The sequence below is a fragment of the Neodiprion lecontei genome, chromosome 1 (assembly GCF_021901455.1).
Source record: "Neodiprion lecontei isolate iyNeoLeco1 chromosome 1, iyNeoLeco1.1, whole genome shotgun sequence".
Classification (NCBI taxonomy): Eukaryota; Metazoa; Arthropoda; class Insecta; order Hymenoptera; family Diprionidae; genus Neodiprion; species Neodiprion lecontei.
Window position 1 is genome coordinate 24,061,150 of NC_060260.1, and position 23,105 is coordinate 24,084,254.

General features: G+C 37.3%; 3 protein-coding genes across 7 annotated transcripts; 1 reads left to right on the top strand and 2 right to left on the bottom strand.

Moving 5' to 3' along the window:
• The first annotated feature begins 75 nt into the window (after nucleotides 1–75).
• On the top strand, nucleotides 76–4,649 carry LOC107225098 (dihydroorotate dehydrogenase (quinone), mitochondrial). Of its 5 annotated transcripts, none has more exons than XM_015665433.2 (2): nucleotides 76–1,408; nucleotides 2,254–4,649. In XM_015665433.2, the coding sequence occupies exon 2, from the start codon at nucleotides 2,310–2,312 to the stop codon at nucleotides 3,489–3,491; it is 1,182 nt and encodes a 393-aa protein (XP_015520919.1). In that variant the 5' UTR covers nucleotides 76–1,408; nucleotides 2,254–2,309; the 3' UTR covers nucleotides 3,492–4,649. The 5 variants fall into 5 exon arrangements, with proteins under 5 accessions (XP_015520919.1, XP_046585948.1, XP_046585949.1 ...); XM_046729992.1 differs by lacking the exon at nucleotides 76–1,408 and adding an exon at nucleotides 1,445–1,583; XM_046729993.1 differs by lacking the exon at nucleotides 76–1,408 and adding an exon at nucleotides 1,445–1,569.
• Nucleotides 3,546–7,660, bottom strand: LOC107225097. The gene is made up of 3 exons (XM_015665431.2): nucleotides 7,340–7,660; nucleotides 6,942–7,103; nucleotides 3,546–5,363 (listed from the first exon to the last, which is right to left on the bottom strand). Exons 1-3 carry the CDS (start codon nucleotides 7,401–7,403, stop codon nucleotides 5,131–5,133), a joined length of 459 nt encoding a protein of 152 aa, XP_015520917.1. The 5' UTR covers nucleotides 7,404–7,660; the 3' UTR covers nucleotides 3,546–5,130.
• Nucleotides 7,661–9,388: 1,728 nt separating this feature from the next.
• On the bottom strand, nucleotides 9,389–12,318 carry LOC107225093. The gene is made up of 3 exons (XM_015665426.2): nucleotides 12,102–12,318; nucleotides 11,715–11,876; nucleotides 9,389–10,523 (listed from the first exon to the last, which is right to left on the bottom strand). The coding sequence occupies exons 1-3, from the start codon at nucleotides 12,163–12,165 to the stop codon at nucleotides 10,291–10,293; spliced, it is 459 nt and encodes a 152-aa protein (XP_015520912.1). The 5' UTR covers nucleotides 12,166–12,318; the 3' UTR covers nucleotides 9,389–10,290.
• Nucleotides 12,319–23,105: the final 10,787 nt, after the last annotated feature.

Genomic DNA, 23,105 nt, shown 5'->3' on the forward strand with positions numbered 1-23,105 from the left:
CTTTAGATCCTTAGATCCATTGACCATATTGATAATCCCGAAAATTGATGCAATCAATACATTTACGGTAAAAAAATTTCAGTTACTGTTTACATCATTATTTTATCGAAGATTTCTGATTAAATAGAAAACCCGATCGCGGCGCGTAAGTGTTTTACAGCAGCAAAAAGATTAGTTAATTTTTGATATTGCATTATGGCCATAAAAATTCTATGTAGCATCATTGTTTGTAAGCATTCAATTAATTTCACACAGAGAACCTGAAATCAAATGAGCTAGTAAAAGTAGATCAAAAAGTAGGACAATGGTTATTGTTACGAGTCGTTTAGTAGCGTTGTTCAACAGCTGGACAATGTAATGAAAAATTTTCAGATTTCAACTCAGTTTGACAAATTGTAAATAATCACATTTCATTGGTATATATGTGTCACCATCAATTTTCTTACGGTCCTAGTAATTATTTATATTTCAAATCTGACAGTATCAATAGAGCATGAATATGAAGACACTAACCTGGATAGCGTCGGCTGACAACGCGTGTACATGTTTTCGATCACGTGCACCCACCACACGATATTTAACACGGCGATTCCGCCGCAAATAGGCAACTGGAGGTACATTTAACGACATGTGCGCCTGCGTTTAGGCAATTCTATCTTTTGCACGTTGCATTTATTGTTAGTGTAAAAACAATGATTTTTATTATCGACGATTCGAAATTCTTGATTAGTGTCCCATCAGCCTCAAGATGGCAGCTCGGACGTCGTCTATTGTTATCGGTTCATTGAACTACAAACACAATGTAACTGGCTAGACTTATCGCAATACCGCTCATTTCGTGAGAAAGAGCGACCTTGCCTGGAATTTCTATCCTTGTCACTCTCGTGGACAATACGGCGCAAGACCCAGCTAAACCCTAATAGTTGCCTCAATTGGCCGACTAAAAAAAGTGAGAGAGAGATTCCTTTCGCGTCTATCTCTCTCGAATTGGCTTGAATTGTACGTAACAATAGCAGCGCTCCTTTATTTCAGTAGGTTACGTGTATGCTCAAGATGAATCACGGGTGCATCTGTTAATGATAAATGCGCACGAGGCGTTGAGCACGTGGTGCGTCTGGGCCTTGGTAAACAGAAGCCTGCCGCGTACCGATAACCATCAACCACGGTCAACCAACCGCCGAAACTCCAGAGAAGCCGACGGTGAACGTCGACTGCATGCGTGCGACGTGTTCGGGATCACGTATCTTTTTCTCCCACGTTGTGTGCACGACGTTTTCACTCCCGAATATCCGCTGCATTTTCGATGAAGCCGCCAACGCGAGTACAACGTGGAACGTTCAAATCTTTCTTGACTCCTGAGTATTTGTATCTTACGAGTATCCGCTTCTCAGGGAAAGTTAATATTCACGTGAGTTTATAAATAATTCTAATCACTGCATGAATATACGTAACGCGTTATACCAAATGACTAATAAAAACCGGTCAAGTACTGATATTGTTTGATTTGCGCGTCTCAACTGTGTCAAAATCTAAACCTGCCTCGAATTTGAATAAAAGTGACTTGAAAAAGTATTTCTTGCTAGGTTGTTTCCAAATACCTTGAATCTATTTTCATTGCCAGTCAGAAATAATCTTAAATACTGACAAGATCTTCCATGAAAAGCTAATGTGCTTAATTTTCTATCGATATGATGTTCAAAAATAACTGTTTATTTTTAAGTTTCATTAGAAAAACTCATTTTCTATTATAAATATATAATGCTTATACTCAAATTTTTTTATAACCAGTAAGAAGAAACCGTGCATTTATTTTCGATTTCGTAGCAAGACTTGGGAGACGCAAAATATAATATTTTATGCTTTGTATAATTTTGAGAAAATCGATTGAGGAATAAATCTAACCTAATTCATAATGTTTAGTGTGAAATTGCTGCGATAAAAAAAAATTTTTTCCATCCCCATATCATGTTTTGTAAATTTTAAGTATAAGAATTGATATATTGAACTAAGTTTGCTGTATTAAACGGTTTTTTGAATAGTGGAAAATGTTATCCAATCGAAGAATCTGATAGGAATTTCTTAAACTCCTGTAGTTATTGACGTTTTAACCTCAAACCAGGAAGAACAGATTTGAGGTTGAGAGGTCGAAAAGAAAATTATATATAAATTTTAATTTTAAAGTGTGACATCTAAGAACATCTAATAATTCTAAAAATTTATCATAATCACATTATCATTTTTTCTCTTACGTAGATTCCAATTCGGGTTTTGGTAGATTGTCCTGCCTCTTTTTGAAAGAAAAGAATAAAATGGTTCGCCAGTTGACTACGAAAGAGAAGATCCAGTCATTCATCAGAGTAACTGGGGGTGGATTGGCCATATTCAGCGGCGTCAACATCCACTCAGGCAATGAAAAGTTTTACGAGGATTTCCTAATGCCAGTCGTCCGATGTATAGATCCGGAAAGAGCCCACAATGTTGCTGTATTTGCGACAAAGTTTGCCCTAGTTTCTTCAGGACCGTATCAGGACTCCGCGAGATTAAAAACTACTGTATGGGGACTTGATTTTAACAATCCAATTGGCATGGCAGCTGGATTTGACAAACAGGGAGAAGCGGTTAATGGACTGCACAAAATTGGATTTGGTTTTGTGGAAGTAGGATCTGTCACGCCAGAGCCTCAAGACGGAAATCCAAAGCCTCGGGTTTTCAGGCTACAAGAAGACAAAGCTGTCATAAATAGATATGGCTTCAATAGCGACGGCCATGAGGTGGTTTACGAACGTTTGCGAAACGTTAAAAACGGTCCAGAGTTCGTTGGAGTGGTTGGCGTGAACCTCGGCAAGAACAAAACGACGTCGGATCACGTTCAGGACTATGTCGAGGGTGTGAAGAAATTTGGGGAAGTCGCTGACTATTTCGTCATTAATGTTTCCAGCCCAAATACACCTGGGTTGCGTAGTTTGCAAGCTAAAGAAAATTTGGAGGAATTGATAACCAAAGTCAAAGCTGCCAGTGAAAATTTGCCTAAGAAGCCCCCGTTGCTGGTCAAACTGGCACCAGATTTAAGCGATCAAGAACGACAAGATGTCGCAGATGTTATTAATTCATCGAAATGCAGAGTGGATGGCTTAGTAATATCCAATACCACGATTGATCGACCGAACTTGATGAGCTCCGAAAAAGAAGAAAATGGTGGTTTGAGTGGGGCACCACTGGCAAATCTTTCGACTGCAATGATTGCGGATATGTACCGCAGGACCCATGGGAAAATCCCAATAATTGGTGTTGGTGGAATATTCTCTGGGGCTGACGCTTATGAAAAAATCAAATCTGGAGCTTCTTTGGTCCAGATATATACCTCTTATATATATCACGGCCCTCCTATCGTGACCCGCATCAAAAAGGAACTTGATGAGCTTTTAGTCAAAGACGGACACACGTCTATTCAAGAAGCAATTGGTAAAGACGTTATAAAGTCTAAAACATAGGTACAGTATCTTAGTTAAACGCAAATCATTGATTAAGGTTTTTTCAAGTTTCCACTGCCATTCAAAATCATTTTGTACATACGAGTTTTTCACATTCTCGAAGCATTGTTTAACTTTACTAAGTAAAAACTAGCGTAAATATCATCTATGAAATTTTTTATTGTTACTGCTATAAATATCGACAATTTATATCAAACGGCAACTACCTTAATGTAAGCTGGCAAATGACATGAAGCGGTACATTGGGTTTTAAATTCAGAACTTTTTAAAAACTCGGTTAATTTAAAGGGGTTTTTCAATACAGTATTTTTTTTTATAATAGTCGAAAAGTAAGAATTCTCACCTCTTGTAGATGTAAGATAGAATTCGAGAAACGCAGTTTCTGAAGCCATGTGAATGATTATATTTTATAAGAATAATTGACTACGTTTCATAGAAAAATGCCTTTATAACACCTCAGAGCTTCACGAATAAATCGCGTTTTTGTGATTTATAGCTGCAAACTGTCAATAAAAATTCATTCAGGATATTCCTATGTATATAAGTTACTTTATTTGTTCGTTATTAATAAATTGAAGGTTGTATTTATGTTAGTTTTATAAACATTAATAAAATGTCGATTAACATTGAGATCTCGTTTCGATTCCATTTCTCATTTTGAAGTAACAAGAGGCACTTTTCGTAAAAATAATTACAATCGTACACCTCTACTAACTGAAGGTAACGTTACTAAATTTTCTTAACGCCTTGACTTTTGAAACCACGCAAATGTAAAAATATCTTCCAGAAATACATTGCAAAAATGCTTTAAATTACTTTTTAAATTGTATATTCACGTCTTTATTGAATTAGGATATCAGTGCGTTGTACAAAAATATAAATATTCATGGTTCTAAATCTAAGCGTAATTCAAAAATTACAAATCATGTCCAGTTATTGAAAAAATTGTCATAAAAAGTTAGACTATTGTATGTATACTTACAAGTATCATTAATATGTATATATTTTCGTGAATAGTTCATATATAGTATTTAATTAGCTGAGGCACTAACTTCTCATTGAGTAATAGTTTTGGGAGTATAACATTATAATTATTAGTCCGTCAAGCTTTGCAATATATCAATATATAATGGTCGAGAATATTTAGCAGCTTAGGTATTCACCTGAAAAAGTGAATAATTTAATAAAACGTGATTGAAAAAGTCCATTGCGAAAATTCATCTACCTTAGGAATAAAAATGATTAAAAAAGTATTCAGCCATCATTTATTGGATAAAAATCTTGCTGTAAATTTTGGTGCGTAGAAGTTCAAAATTGAACAGTTACTGTCATGATTCATTTGCTCAAATAACCTGCCTGTTTTCAATCACTCATAAGTTACTATTTAATTTTTATTTGTACAAGATTACCATCTCTATTGTTTTCTATTAAATTTAACAGAATTACATCTCTAGGCCATTAAACAGATCTTTCGATCAATGAAAATATTTTATCTGGGCAAACGGACAATATGAAAAACCCTGGATATTGATATCCCTTATGATTATTAAGTTATTGTACAAGTAGACAGAGAAACGCTCAAACACATGGTATAAATCGCTTAAATCATCTTTGAATCTGCCTTTCAGGTACTACTTGGTTATTTAATATAAAAACAAGTCACAAAGTATGTCACTAATGCAGCAAGCGGTACAACAAACTGATTAGAATGCAACAATGGTCCTGTGTTGCAGCCGTCCTTGTTATCGCATGTGCAATATTCCATGGGTATATTGTCGTTCGATGTGCTCATCACACAGGATCCTGCATCCCCTGCGATATCCGGCACTCTCATCCGCGCACAGCGACGAAAGTATATCCACTTTCCGTTCACTGAATATATAAATATTCAACAATTAGTTATTGGTGAGTCAATTTGATTGACGATCAACAGAAGCCATACTATTGAATGAATCTTTATGGTTTTGATAGAGTTTCGCTTTCCAAATTTGGAGTAACTACAGCAACAGAAAATTAATACGAAACTTAATAAAGCTGCTGATGAAACGAGTTTTGGTCACACTATTAAATATTCATCGATAGGGTTTCACTCGATTACAAACTGAGGAATAGAATAAATGATGGTCTCAAATCAGTTCAATAATTTCACAATCAGAAGAATATAGTCTTACGGAAATTCAGAAAATACGAACCGGCGAGTGATTGAGTAAATACATTCTAATCATTTTGCATTTATTCCAGTTTGCTATAAGATGGGTCCGCAATACCAGTCAATGAAAACTACTCTGGGAAAGTGAATTCCTTCTAATCATGGTTCAACCAATTTCGTAAAGAAATGAAGGTATTCTGCTTTGCGTGACTAGGTTGAGCAATACTATTGTTACAATTTTATTTTATTACCGTATTGGTCTGAATATAAATCGACCCCTAATCTTACGATTTAATTTTAGGGATTCCTTGTAAACCGAAGATAACTCGATTTTATAAGATAATGACTTATTATGTCAAGCATATTTGATGATTGATGTTGCATTTTTGCATATACATTGCATCAGTAAAACTTGAGACTACGATGTAAATATCGGATTTTTCATTCACCGCGACTTTGGACTGATGCAATTCGAAAAAAATTGAAGTTTGAGTTTTTACGATTCATGATTTCATTAATCAAATTTCACAACAATTGGTTAATAACGATTTTTCTTTCGTTGAAGCAATTTTTCAAAAATAAACTGTATATAAGTGGGCCCTGCGTACAAGTCGAGTACAGATTCTGAGAAAGAAATCTGCAACCAAAACCTCGAGTTTTATTCATGCCAATACGGTACATCAATTTTCTACTTAATTCTGATAAATTTCTCCGTATCATTGTCATACCAAAACGATTATGTTTAACGTTCAACTAACGCTGAATTATCAATAGCATTGAGTAACCATGATCTATTATTAACGACTTACGGCTAGAAAAACTAGTTCTTAATAGGATATGGTTACTAAACGTTATTAAGCATCGCACCTAACAAATTAATCAGAAGCTAAGAGATTACTCATGAGTAACTCATTATCAGGATTTCTTGCAATTCTTAAAATTTGGCACAGTTCACCGATAGTATAAATTAGGGTGTAATACCTCGTTTCACTAGCTGCATTCAGCTCTCATTAAAGTTCTAATGAGCATGAGCCTAAAGCTAGCAGCCAGAGTTAGCAGCTAAACGTGTTCAACTTTTGCAAATAGAAAAATGCAATTTTATCCTCATTCTATGTAAAAGTATAGAGGATTCAAGGTATTTCACAAACTTTTGATTTTCGGACTTCACTAAATTATTCGAATGAGCATTAGAAAGTTCATGTACTAATTCTGGCTGGTAGCTTCAGCCTCGTCCAATGAGTTGTTGAAGTTAGCTGTGACCTGCAATTGATAAAATTTCCGCTTAATATATGTATTGTCACCTTTTTGTCGGCTTTTTTCGCACATCGTAGATGTCACACCCGGTAAATGCTCCAGAGGTTGTTCCCGATTGCAGTCGGTAATCGCAATGGTTGTATTATCAAACGGATCAGCACATTTAGGATCATAATCCGACCTGCATACCCAGCATTTTATACCGAGTCCTAAAATTTGATAACAATAGATGAGAACGTGATAAGTGGAAGCATAAAGTTAAGCCTTTCAGCATAAGACGATACATTTTTCCAACGCTCTACTGACGATTGGATTGAAGAGCGAAAAACCATGTTTGTGTTCCACTATAGAACGCACCCACTTTTATCAAACGAACGTATCTACATTTATTCACACGATGCGTTTAATTCGGCGCGCCCAATGATTCGTTGTCATGTATTATTACCTTCGTGGATGCAAGTGGCCAGGACGATGATAAGTAACGGAAGTAACTTCCAGTTCGAACCCATTTTTACCTTCGGCACAACTGAATTATGTATGGCACAAGTCGAAAGTAATTTACTCCGGTCGTTTACTCGCCGTAAGACACGAATCTGGTCAGGTCATCTGACTTTCTACGCCGCACTCTTCGGTTGGTCTAAACTTGCAGCCTGCGCGTCGTGTTGGCAATGAGTGTAAAGGTCGCAAGACATTATGTCGGACGCTCGTTAGCCACCGCTGTTTGGTTGGCTGAAGATGTAAGAACACTGCTAGTCTAATGGGCTTTCCGTAACCGAAATTTAACGATATAAATTCATCGTCAATCGGTGTCCTATGCGTGGCGCAGCTTAAGTCGGTAAACGGTCTGTACGTGAAGCCGACAAGAATTAATGTTACCATCACTCAACGAATCTACCCAGATGGATGATAGTGTTGAAATGACCGCTGATTGACATTTTTGTGTATCGCCTGTATACCTGTACAACTGTGCAAATTCATTTCAGTCAAATTCAGCAATGTTTATCTACCTACATCTCAGTCAGATCGACAATTAGCTATTTTCGTATCAAGGGTGTAAATCGTTACGCCCGTGATGCAAACAATATTTTTCGGCCTACTATGACGAAACAGTACATTGCGTATAAAAGGCGGAAAGGAGGCGATTTTGCCCGGTGTGAAGTTGGCCACACGAACGAAGCTAGAGCGGCCTTCACACGAGTCAAATCGCATTCCGTCCGTGGTGCGAAACACGATACTTTTTGTCCGATTCTTTCGAAACGCGGCATTTCATGCATGTAAAACAGGCGGGAAGTAGCGAGTTTCAGGGCAATTCCGAAGCGTGCGGACAAGGATTTTCCACCCTCTAGAGCCGGACCATTATAAATATGTGCGAAGAAATTCTCGGGTTATCTTCTTGCCGTTTTCGGTACTCTTTTCACTGCAGGTGGTTACGAACCACATATCCCTTTTTGAACAGTCTCTTCAACTGTTTCAAGTTCACCTTTCGGACACGTAACAATATAATAAATTCTCACTTCTTGAAATTAAATAAATGAGCAACAGTGCAAAATGTAGCTATACTCGCTTCAACTTCCTTTGATGCAGAATGGCAGATTATAACTATGTGTTTCGGCAAAGTAGCGATGTAAGAGTTCAAGCGAATGTCAATCGCGATTTCGAGTCAATCTAACACATGTATGTGGTACGTAAAGCTGACAGGATAAAAATTGAATTTACGGATAATATTGCGTTGTAAATAGGATTTAATGATTTAAAAGCCAACGGATTATTCACCTTGAAAATCAGTTATCGAAAAACAACCGTCGACTTTTCAATAATTTTATTAATGTAATACGGACCATTACAAAATTTGCCGGGTAAAAAGATTTTTTCCCGTCTTTTTAATTCTTTAATTAAAGAACAGAAAGAATTGACAGTAAGCGACGTTGAGCATATCAACAATGGAGAAATCAAGTTTCAGTTAATTTGCAACGAACCTCATGATAGATTTATTTTCATTATTCATTTTTATATTTGTTCAAGCCCCTTCATAATTTTCCTCAATTGAAACCCAATTACCGCTTCCAAATTTTTGGAAAAACTCAGAAAATAGGTTCGGCCATCTACATATCTTCAACGTGCTTCTAGCAAAGAGAAAAGTGTTTCAGAATTTTTCGGATATTCTCAAGACTGGAACCATTGAAGTTTTCCAACATTTTTCAAAAATATTTGTAACTCTTCGTTGACTTTGTAAAGAACTTTGAAAATATAAATTGAGCATCTTAGAGATACTACTGTCGCCTACAAAAGATCTGATATATTCAAGTAAATATAAACGACACCTACACATTCATGTATTTGATTGACATTTAGTTTTCCGTTGTATAATTTCGGCACTCATTTATTGTGCGAGATTACCCAGAGGTAACGTTACAAAATTTCCTCAACTCTTGACATTTGAAACCGCGCAAATGTATAAATATCTTTAAGAAATACATTGCAACAATGCTTTAAATTGCTATTTATATTATATATTCACGTCTTTATTGAATTAGAATATCAGTGCGTTGTACAAAAATATAAAAACGTCTTGTATAAATTCATTGTTCTAATTCTAAGCGTAATTCAAAATTAAAAATTATGGCCAGTTATTGAAAACATTTGTCACAGAAATTTGAAACGGAACAGATAAATATTGGGTCACCGAGCTAATATAAATTATGCTCAACTTCTAGACTATTGTATTTATACTTACAAGTATCGTTGATATGTGTTATACTTTATTGAATAGTTCATACATAGTATTTAATTAGCCGAGGCACTAATTTCTCATTGAGTAATAGTTTTTGAAATGCAACATTATAATTATCAGTGCGTCAAGCTTTGCTCTACATCTATATATAATGAATGGGAATGTTTAGCAGGTTTGATATCCACCCGACAAAGTGAATAATAAATAATAAAAGGTGATTGAAAAAGTTCATTGAGAAAATTTATATACCTTAGAAATGAAAATAATTAAAAAAGTAGTCAGCCATAATTTATTGGACAAAAATATTGCTATAAAACTTGATATGTAGAAGTTCAAAATTGAACAGCTACTGTGACAATTCACTTGCTTCAATAAGCTGCCTCTTTTCAATTACTCTTAAGTTCCTATTTAATTTTTATTTGTACAAGATTATCATCTCCATTGTATTGCTATTTAAATTTAACGGAATTACATCTCTAGGCCATTAAACAGGTCTTTCCATCAATGAAAATATTTTATCTGGGAAAATAGATAATATGAAAAACCTTGGAGGTTAATATCCCTTATGATTATTAAGTTATTGTACAAGTGGACGGATAAATGATCAAACACATGGTTCAAGTCTCTTAAATCATCTTTGCAGTTACCTTTCAAGTACTACTTGGTTATCTGATATAAAAACAAGTCGCAAAGTATGTCGCAAATGCAGCGAGCAGTACAGCAAACTGATTGGAATGCACCAATGGTCCTGTGTTGCAGCCGTCTTTGCTATTGCATGTGCAATATTCCATGAATATATTATAGGTCCCTGTGCGCATCAAACAGAACCTTTCATCCCCCGCGATACCTGGCTCTCCCATCCATGCACAGCTACGAAAGTATCTCCACTCTCCGTTCACTAAATATATAAATATGCAACAATTAGCTATTGGTGAGTCAATTTGATTGATGGTCAACAGAAGCCATACTACTGAATGAATGTTTATTATTCTCATAGAGTTTCACTTTCAAAATTTGGAGTAACAGCAGTGATGGAGAATTAGTACGAGATTTAATAAAGTTGCTGATGAAACAAGTTTTGGTCACACTGATAAATCTTCATCGATAGGGTTTCAATCAATTAAAAACATCAGAATAGAAAAAATGGTGGTCTTAAATCAGTGGAGTAATCTCACAATCAGAAGAATATAGTCTTACGGGAATTTAGAAAATACGAACCAGTGAGTGACTGAGTAAATACATTCTAATCATTTTGCATTTATTCCAGTTCATCATTTTTAACATTTGTGATTTCATTGTTCAAATTTCACAACAATTGGTTGATAACGAAGTTTTTTTAGTTGATGAAGCAATCTTTAAAAAAACCTGAATATAAGTGGACCCTGATTACAAGTTGAGTACAGATTCTGAGAAGGAAATCAGCAAACAAAAACCTCAACTTTTGTTCAAGCCAATACAGTAGATCAGTTTTCTACTTTTACTTGATAAATTTGATTCGAGTGATTGTCATAACAACATAATGACAATGTTTGATGTACAGTAAGCATTTTCTATTATTACCAAATTACACTTTCAATCAGATCCTCTGAACTAACAGTAAATATTACCCAGGCCTATGCAAATTAGCTCTTCTTAGTAGGATATGGTTACTAAACGTTATTAAGCATTGAATCTGATAAACAAATTAATTGGAAGCTAAGAGTTTACTTTTAAGTTACTCAATATCAAGATTTCTTACAATTCTTAAAAATTGGCCCAGTTCTCTGAAGGTATTAATTAGGGTTTGATAACTCGTTTCACAAGCTGCATTCAAGTCTCATTAAAGTTCCAATGAGCATGAACATAAAGCTGACAGCCAGAGTTAGCAGCCAAACCTATTTAACTTTTTGGAAATGGAAATATGCAGTTTAGTTTTATCCTCATACTATAAAACTATTGGGGGTCGAAGGTATTTCACTGTTCTTTGATTATCAAACTTCACTACGTTATTTGAATGAACATTAGAATGTTTGGCTGCTAGTTTCAGTCTCATCCAATGACTTGTGACCTATAGTTGATAAAACTTGCATACAATACATGTTATGTTCACCTTTTTGTCGGATCTTTCTGCACATCGTAGGTCTCACACCCGGTAAATGTTCCAGCGGTTCTTCTTGTTTACAGTCCGTAATTGGAACGGTTGTATTATCAAACGGATCGGCACACTTAGGATCAGAATCCGACCTGCATACCCAGCATTTTATACCAAGTCCTAAAATATAATAACAGCAGATGAAAACGAGATAAGTGTAAGTGCCTTCGGCGTAAGGTGATAAATTTTTCTAACGCACTACTGACTACTGGATTAAATAGCGAGGAATCATGTTTGTGTTCCACTGTAGAGCACACCCACTTTTATCAATTGAACGTATTCACATACATTCACACCATGCGTACAATTCGGCGCTCCCAATGATCCCTTGTCATATATTTTTACCTTCGTGGATGCACGTGGCCAGGACGATGATAAATAACGGAAGTAACTTCCAGTTCGAACCCATTTTTACCTTCGGCACAACTGAACTACAGGTGGCACAAGCTAAAAATAATTTACTCCCGTCGTTTCCTCGCCGTTAGACGCGAGTCTGTCAGGTCGCGTCACCTGCCTCTCTGCTCCGCACTCTTCGGTTTTCGGCCGCGCCCCAGAGAATTACGAACTGAACCTAGGAACTGAACTTTTGCCTGCGCGTCGTGTCGCCAATAAACGCCAAGGCATTCTGTGGGAGCCGCCGCTGTTTGGCAGTTGTACTTGACAAGCGCTACGTTCACAATAAGATCCAACGGAAGGCACTGATCGCGCCAAGCCCGGACCAGAGAGGATATTTTCTTTACCGACTGAGTAAAATTTCAATTATCACAATTAATATTTTCCGGCGCCTATGGATTACTGCGTAAATTGAATTTTATTGTTGCATTTTCGTGTTTGGCACTGCTCTGGCTGCGATTTTCCTGCGACAACAACGCATTAGGCTCTTACAACATTCAAAATGAGTGATCAAAGCGATGGATAGAATCTTACAGCAAGTAATTTAACCTCGATAATAAGTCATACTATATTTAAGTAAATTCCGATGATTGCGTTTTTTTTGGATTAATCTTGAACGAGAGGGTAGGATATAATTTCCTTTAATCATCAGTCGACGCTATTGGTATAAAAATTGGTAGCAAAAAATACTGCGGCAGCATTTTGCTGCCCGTGAAAATTCAGACCTAGATCGTTACGGTCATTATAATATAGAACCCTGTATTTCCCACCGGACCGCCAGTGCGTGCTACTGATGAACAGCGCTTTGCGCTTCCGAAGAAAGCTACAGTTGATTCGTCGTTACCGAGTTACGTAAACCGTGCTCCTTCGGTAATAATGCATTCTGCAAAGACCAAATAATTCATTCGCTAATACGTACGCTAATAGAAAATAGATTGCATAGTTAGACGTGCATTTGGGACCAAAAACGGTACGCGGAAGTTATAATCGGTCCTCAACTCTAATTCTACAAAATGCTCACCATCATGTGGGATAGTTATATGATCATTCTATTTTTATTTGAAATAATGAGTCTTGAAGTCATATGGTTGATCGTTAGGGAGATTACAACTCATTAATTATTTGGGTTTAATTTTTCTTACCGCGTGTAGTGAAATCCGAGATCGGTGGTATGCAATTTTAATTTAAAAAATGAGACGTTATTCGGATAAAAGGTAATATCCGTACATGTAGAGAGATTGTTATAAATTCTAGTACAATCTTTTGTGACAAATTTTTGTTTCATAATGACCGTACAATTACTTCTACAATTAATGTAATCTCCCTATAACTTCTTCTAAGGCCCCCCTGCAGTCAGGGACTATAATTGTACAGAAAGCATTAACTACCAAAATTATTCATACGATATGTCACTGTTTTAGGACTAATGGTAACCATTTGCAATGTTGTTATAAATCCTTGGATCCGAATATCAGTGTGTACTGTATACGCGGAAGTATGCATGGGGCTTTCCATGACATCACGATCAAGATTTTACGTCGGTGTCTCAGATTGGCTTTATAATTTTTTGTACGAAAGTACATGACAAAAAATTCAATAGTAATTTTTTCAGAATTTTTCTACTCAGCGTATCTGACGTGTGATATAAAAACTTGAAAGAAAACCCACATTCTAAAATCTGAAAAAATTCAGACAAAACTTATAAAGTATAACAACATTTTTGCTGCCTATAAGAAAGATGGAGATTTTATAACTTCAAAAGATAAATAAGAAAGATGAATAAAAAAAAATAATTATCATTATTGCATTGCATTTTTGACTTAATGACCATAAAAGCGCATTATAATATCTCTCTGACTAGATATTTCTTAGCCCATATTATAACGAGCTTTTATGTTGGATTATAAACAATGCAATCCGATACCAATTCTCTTTTAAAGTTATGAAATCTCCATCTTCTAGTAGGTGTCAAAAATTTTGTTATCTTTCATAAGATTTTTCTGAATTATTTCAGATTTTAGAAAGAAGAGTTCTCTTTCCCTTTTTTAAATCATACTTCAGATACGCTGGGTCAAAAAATTCTGAAAAAATTGCGATTGCGTTCTTCGTCATGTAATTTCATACAAAAAACTATAAAGCCAATCTGAGACATCGACGTAGAACCTTGATTGAGATGTCATAGAATGCCCTATATACATTGAACATCTCGTCGATCTCTCATACTCTCTTGAATCTCCATTTACTTGGTCCATAAATCCTGTTGCTTAGATTTAATGGTAACTTAAAGTTTGTTTCAAGGAATAATAATGTATCTTTATAGAGATGATTGTGAGCCGTGTCGAAAGTGATTCCAGAAATAATGACTGACAATACTCAGCTGGATGTGAGTATTTTTATGTGCAGTGAAAGTAAGTGTACGTGATAGATTATACCTCTGTCATGTCATCAACTTAAATGTATTATCGTAACAGCGTGGATCATCGATTCGAAGAAATTACAGCAATAATAATAAAATTAATCATACATAAAGCTCATAATGAGTAGCATAGAATATAGATTGGGGCTGGTTTTTTTTTTTAAGTCACTATAAATGCATCGGTACGGTAAGTATATCACCTGCATAGTTTATTTATACCTTTACGATACGATACCTTGTCACACGATTGTGTCTTCAAATGAATACAATATGAACGGGGACATTTACAATTTTTTATCCCTACCGTATGAAAAACCGTATTATGAAAATTGACGGTTTTCATTTAATACTGCGTATTATACTTACGTTTTTTGTTTTTTGATAAAACTTCAGTAATCCCATAAAGTACGAATTCTGCAATGACATGTGAGATTTGACAAAGTAAATTATGCAGTTACGTTAGAAACATTAAAATTATGAAATTTTTGCAAATGTCTGGATGTTATTTATACGATATCGATCCAAATTGTAAAAACCGATAAACACGTGTTATGGAAAAGTAAGTTTATGGGTTGAATAGAATAACATGTATGCATCGACTTGTACATGTTGTACCAAAAATTATAGCTAAAACCTGTTCTGTACGGATTACGAGTCATGTTATTGAATAAAACACGCTAAGAATTATTTGAAATACAAATGCGACCCTGACAGGTATTTTAAAAATTGTGTAAATAATATTTGTACCACGAAAGAGTGCTTGAAAATAGTCGCACATTCGGAATTTCTGAGTGAATAATAATTGTAAATCGCATTCCTTGCTTGATATTTGTGTATATGGTGCGTATACATAATAATTTCATATATGTACCTATATCCCTTACAGACGACTGAAACTTTATACATTTTCCTGAAACACAACTGCAAATACATATCACAGCGCGGCAAGTTTACTTCTTTTTTCGATATCAGAATTACGTGATCGCGGTGAGAATTGTCGATGACCATGCATTCGATACCGTGGGCAAGTTCACACGTCGTTGTTACGTCAGCACATCGATTCTAATTTCCTGTTCTGTAGAGAGGAATTGTAGCCATGATTTCCACCTATGCATATGGTACAGGTATGTCCCTTGTATCTATTTATACATAAATGCAGTAACTAGGTATAGAAGCATGACCATATGTGAACCAGAGAGCTTATGTCCTCAGTGTAGCTCCCGCATACTCGCAGACGATCTATCGTGCACGCACGCACCTACATACGCACACTCTAATCATCATTATACATACACATATCGCGTATAACGTTAAGAGTACCTACCTAGGTATCGTGCTCTCTTGACGCTCGGCAGCGTATAAGGAAAAGCAGTAACATAAATTGCGTACGCGGATACAAGCTGCACCAAGATCTCCGGCAATGGTGACCTCTAAAGCGGAGAAGTCGGGGCCTCCGGGTCAACCGATGCACCTGAACTCGGTGACCACTTCCCCGGAGTCGACATCGACATCGTCCGTCTCCAACGCACGGGCTTACAGCTTTTTTCATGCTTACTGTACATTTTGCCATATCGTACTTGAGGTCATACATAATTGAACACTAATAACATCAGGCCGCCGTTCTGTCCGGACGGATAAATGATCGTAATATGTACTTCTAGACTGAAGTAATATGACCAGATTTAACTCCATAACGGAAAGCGAATTTACGTTGGCCATATGTCCTCTGATCCTTTTTTCTTGAAGCGTTTAAATGTCTTCCGAAATGGCAGAAACAAAAAAATCAGTTTCATGTAATATTATATTTACTGGTAATAATGTACGAAAAAATAAGTAGAGACATTGTGAAGGTACTGAGAGATCCGAACGCTTCCAGTCGGTACGTTGCTTCCCAATTTGGAGGAGTCCGCTTGTTCTCGTCGGATGCGTGTCAAGCGTGTAAATCATGACATGATCCCGTCTCGATATACAACGTAATTGCCTTGCTCGGATACTTTTGTATGCGGCAAATAAGGGCGGAAAAAGGGGGAAACATCGTGGGAATATTCACCTAAGATCGACTCCCACGGGCCTCCGAATTTCAGCCAACAACGAAATATAAGTGGATCGCTAAACAGCTGAACAGCCCCGAAATGGATGTGCGATGTTTGAACCTGCTAACGACATCCGCAAACAGCAGACTCGATCCCTATACCCACCGTCAGTCAATATCATCAAATCCAATTCAACAGTCACATCGCAATGACCGTATCAGGAACATCGGATGGATTGCTCCAATATCTCGAGCGTTGCACCGTCTGTGTACATACCGTGATCAAACGATAAACTATAAGCATACATACAACCGCCTGAGTCTTGCTCACACAAATCGCTGACAGTTTACGTAGATAGGACGAGCCATCCTAAGCCGGAATTTTTATTTGGTGTTCTAAATATGTGCACAGTTTTCTATCTTGGCCTGGTAACGTGAAGTGATTTAATGGGTTCCTGCAATGGTTGAAGTTTTTCCAGCCCAAGACTTGTTGAAGAGTAGTTTCTAATTCTGAAGCAGCATTGTTTTATTTTCATTTCGAATCTGTAAAAATATTGACAAGATGAAGTGCCCCCTCAATTGTTATCGTTTCTAAGCCGATGTGGACATATCGCCTATCGGTCATGGACAAGTATGAGGATTGGCTTAGCTCCGATAAATTATCTGCCCTTTATGGGAAAAACGGCAAAACTTATCAGACTGCCAGTTTTCGCAAATATACCGTCAAATCAGTTGTTTCAACCTAATGGTATTCTACCGATACACTGCTTGATCAGTGCAGGTAAATTTCTAATACATTGGCTAACTCGTCATTACGGAAAAGCTGGAAAAGTTTTAGTCGATAAAAGCAGTCTATTTTAAACAGTTACATACTTTAAGAAAAATGTAGAGTGGGTATCCGTAATACAGACTATAATTTGGCATCAACCGGACACTATTCGATTATGTCAATCTAGCACTAAAGTTACTGTAAAATATTCCACGCCGGACAATCTTGGTCAATTTTAACACCGCCATTCTTAATATACAGCCTTCGAAAATCTTCTCCCCCAAGCATTCTACGAGTAACTAAAAGTAGATTGGGTACAGAAATCTATCAAGTCGGAGTCCGAACGGTCTGGTAACGTGACTTAAGTTGTGCATTAGACCGAGTCTCGTCTTCATGCAGCCCTTGGGCTTTAGAAAATATCTCGCGTGGAGGACGTGAACGCCTTAAAGCGCGTTAAATATGAATGAGATAGCAGCCTCGATGCGTGCAGAGTCAAACGTTTATTTCTGAATGCAAATTCATTCAGATCTGCAGCGTACTGGGAGGTTTCGAATGGCTGACAGGAGGCGGCAAATATTCTCAGCCATTTACCGAGGGTTTGTAGCCTCGTTATTGCTGAATGTAAGGCGAAGGAAGCAGCCGTGAGAACCTCTGCAGTTCATCGGTTCATCTCTCTCTCGTGACCCGGACGCAAGCTGTCTCAGCCTCCACATCTCTGCGGTCGAAAAGTTGGAGTGCAGAGATTCATCGGCAAGCGTGAAGCTACGCCAGACAATCGGTTTGTAATCCTGCCCAAAATATGTCACCGAGCCATCAAAGTTCAAATCTGAACGTGTTACTGCCACCTACGCGTTTGATGGTTATCTCCGTTATTTATATCGGAAATCGGTCCCCCCTTTATGCTCAAAATATACTCTCGTAAAATTGTTCAACTTGCTTTCTATTCGAGTAAGGCTCCGCTAAACTCATCCTTCATCTCATAATTCTTCAATGAATAGAATGCTCAGACCGTGCTGTCACTTGTTACGATCGGGATAGATTGAATGTGCTCGTATACCCGGCAATTTATTGGCGGAGTTGGGAACTAAATTCATGCCTTATGTCCCACATTCACATTCATCGTAACTCGAGTACCAGTTAATCTTTCTAACCACTTTTATCGAGAACATTGCGATTTATTCAAATAATCGTGGGCGATTGTAACAGCTCACTTCCTTAAATAAGTATATCATAATTTTTTAGCCGATGGAAAAGAACCAAATTGAATAATAACAAGCAAAAATCTTTCATTATTTTTCAGATCTTGGATTATCTTGCGCAATAAGCATTCATTTTTATGTATTTTACTAATTCATAGTTACGTATAAAACAAATTTTGGCAGGTTATACTGCTTCAGCGTTTCAGTTTCGGTGTTCTGTCGTATAAATTTTGCTACCGCGTGATAGTAATATGAAAATTTGTGTTCTTAACTATATGAATTTAGTTATAACTGCAGTTGATTCTGTTGCCTGAGGATTGGGGAAGGGCAAGGTTAAAATACATCAAACATGGTACACTACGTAGTTTCGAAAATTTCTGAAAACTCTGAAATATCAAATGCAACGTTCATATAAAAATAGACTTTTGTATTTAAGTTACAACAAAGAAAAAATTTCACCCTCTAGTTTCACCTATACCACTGTTCTTCTAATCACTGTCAAAGTGTTGTCACCATCACCTAGGTCATGGTTGTAATTACCTCGTTACACTTATAGTGTTGGAAAGTTACTGCAACCCCATAAAACCGAGGGCGTTAAAATGAAGAAAAGCTTCGAATGGCGTGACAAACGAGAGGTGGTCGTTTTTCGTCTGGAGGAGCAAAGAGTTAACGTCAAAGGAAAGAGTCGAATATGTTCATGTCATAAGCGTCGCAGTGTCCGGGGCCACGTGGGCCTTTGTGAGATCTCTCGCAGCATGTGGCAAACTTTTTATCCACGTAAAAGGAGCTGGTAAGTGGCATTTTTCACGTCACTCCCCCCTTACACAATTTTACCACTGCTTACAAGCGACTCGGTGTACGGTATGACTGAATTCAGCGTGTTGTATGTACTGTACGTAAAAAGAGTACGTGTCTGAATTTGACGTGAGCACGCCAAACGTAATTCACAGTAACCTCGGTGAAATTTTCACCGTGTCTTACGTATATTTATAAGTTTGGCGAACGGCAACTCACGCTATGGAATTTTGAAAATCGCGTGAACACCTTGGTTGCATCAGCGTTATAATTAACATGTAAGCATAACAAAAATGACGCACCGGAAAGAAAAAAATATCGTTTTGGCTACTACTTGGCATCCAAGAGTTGCTTCGTAATAATGGGAATCGACGACGAAGAACACGTTATTATGACGATCCCAGCCCGTGGCAAAATTAGCATCTTATGATGCAGGGTTCGCAGTTGAAGAACCTTGTTGCACGCAATCTTCATTTGGATCGTATTACTTTTTGACTAATCGAAGAGGATCGGGAAAAATTTCATCAAAGAAGCATGTGAAAACTGCCAATACCAATATCAACGTAAATTCGTATTTTTATAATTCTATTTCCAACTGAAACTGATAGAAAACAAATATTCCTAGATGACATGTTGTTTGTATTTTAAAAGTCATAAAGAATTCAAAAATAAATGAACATAAGATTGCATTCCATACATAATAATATCGCTTTGCAGATGACAAATAACGCACCGAGTCTTTTTATTGTGATCTTCTACATTATAGTTTATCACATGAACTGTGAATATTTTAGTTTGTGCTGAGAAGACATCGTTCCACTTCACAACAAAACACTAATATAATTCGACCCAACGGATTAAAAGTTTCTGAAACAATCCTCTTAGGACATTCGAGTTGAGTGTAATATCGATGATACAGAGATCCATAAACATCGTATATATAAGTATATTTCGAAAGTACAACTATCCTAGAATGATAATTTTTTTTTATGCATCGGTGTTCAACCTTCTTACAAACTTTGAATGTCTAATCTTTACAAAAACTGCAGGGCAAATGGACGAAGTATGCGAAGCCAATGCAACATTGCTATAACTCATAACTGATTCGTAATTCCGATCGTGGTACGCTTGGCAGTCATTTCAATCATCCATCCTCCACTTCTATGGCACTTGAAATATACGGTAAAAACCAGAGGTCATTTGCTCTATGTAAAAATATAATAAAAACCAGCATCAATTATCGCAAGTGTGAATAAACACAGTAACTTGGTATATTCATCTTCAAGATATACTTAAATTCATGAATAAAACAAGATGCGGTGTTATGTTTAAACGGATGAAACTGGTGTTTACACTGTAAAATTTCACTACGTATGAAAAAACTGCCGGATTGATTTAGTGAATTGAGAATATGACAATACTTTTATGAGAAATTGGGGTTATGAAATGAATACATCTAATTTATTAGAAATATCGACGCACATTTAAAATAATCTTCTGAACACAGTTATACGAATAAGAAGTCGAAATCTGCCTAATAAATTACCCCAAATCCCTGAAATTTTTATGCTCCATTTCTGTGTAGATTTCAAGACTTCAACCGCTGTATGGCAGATGCAAGTTGAACGCACATTTCGTGTTTTCACCTGCAGTGAAGGCTGCGGATACTGAAAATAGATGACCATTCGAGCAATGAGGCTATCAGAATTTATTGAAAGGCTTATAGAGGAACTTCATGTGTCTGTTCCTGTGGACACGGAGCGAGTAGGATACCAGTACCTACGACACGATGTACGATGACTTTCAGGCCATAGCTTTGCTCGGTGATAAAGTGGATAGTGATTCGTTGATTGGGTCTATACAGTCAGATCAGAGTCGAAGTGGAACTCGGAGTACCGAGAGGCACGCAACGTGGCCGTTCGATAGAGTCGATTATTAATACGGCATGTCAAGCCTGGTATTTTCCTAGCCAAACTAACCGAACTGAGCAGTCGTAACGTTACGTCATTGCGGGTACGTCGAGCTGCAGTCAGGCAGGCCCATTCACTTAGCTCACTCCAACCAGCATCCGGCAATGCCTTTCCACGGGTGGTCCGCGCCCAGGACGAGTGACTACTGTACCGGGATGAACGAACATTTGAATGCTATAAATAAATATAAATAAATTGATTTGCCGCTTATTTGCATAAGCAGCCCAAGTCCGCGCGATCAGGGAGGGCTCTTGTCTTCCTTGCCGTCTTTCCTCTTCTCGGTGAGCTCACCCTGCGGCTCGTAGGAGGAGGCAGGACGTTGATTTATACACCAGGCATCCGCGCCTCCGTCTCCTGAGAACTGGATACGCGCTGAATTTTGCTCGACTTGAGGCTCTAGTCGAGATTTGCGACTGAGGATGGCCTGTACTCTGGAATCCGCAGTCCAGAATGTCCAAAAAACACGTTCGAGGCCCAGTTCAGGTCGAGGAACACTGCACAGTCAACCAGCCAGAACTGACCCAGGCAGCATTTCATGTTCCAGTGATATCTTCGCTGTCTTGCTACACCTAATTTTTGTGACCAACTGCTGCAACTTTCGCGAGACCTGATTTTGATCTCACGATCATTCATGTATGATTATATTTGTGCAATATTGCAAAATCCTTCTTCATGGACATTGAACATTCGTTTATGGACAATATCTTGAAAACATTCGTACGAGTGTTGTGCAATAAGAGCAGCCATGAGAAATACTACAACACTATAGCAACTCGACTGCAAAAACAATATTGTGAATATAAATGGTTTCCATAGTTTGAAAGGCCAACCGATTTGATTCTAAACGCCGTAGCTCTTAAACCGAGAACTGGCTCTAACCGTTGAAAATCACGGGTTCCACCACCGAACAAGGTTATTTGCTCGAAAAACTGGTAATTTCGGGTTATCTTCGGGAAGAGAGGGCGTGGGCGACCGTCTGCCCTTCGATGGTAGTTTCGGTAAGTAAGCGTATGTCATTAACCGTGTCCTCAAAATGGTCATTACACCATTCCCTAGCCGCAGGACTTTCTTTTGGGTTTACTAAAATTGTCTGCTGCAGTACCGCAGTTGAAACACCGTATCTTTGTTTACTTGTACATGTGGCCTGAATAGTTTCAATGCAATCCATCATCGTCATACGGATACAAGTCGAAATTGATAAGAACAGATTGCTAAAAAGAGTTACTTTTTAAAGAGCATAGCGGACCAATTCGTTATACGTTATCTGAACGGTATATGATAAGTTATCAAAAGTAGGGCATGAATTTTGCACGCTTTCTTTCGGCTTTCTTTACGCGAACGAAACTTAGTAAAGTTATGATAAAAACGGACAATTGAATATATCATGCCGTGGACTCGAATTACGTGAGAAGATATTAATGGCCCGTGTAGTCGATTAATGCTAATTCTGACACAGTTTATAACGCCTCCACCTATCAGGCTTCGAGTATATTTCACTCCAGTTTAGGAGTTCGTATCTTAACAAAAAATTAATATTTGCCCACCCACCTTCAGGGTCCTAGCTAAGATAGATAGAGCCATTAGCATCGAAAGAGCAACTATAATGAAGTCAGTGTTTACGAGGCTCGTAAAAAAACAGTGCAAAACACTTTCGGATCCATGCGCAGCAGTGAAAATTTAACATTGGAAGAGTCGCTCATCATTGCCATGAGGAAAAATCTACACTATAGCAAATATCAACTAACGTGTCGCAACGAATTGTCGCGTATTGGATC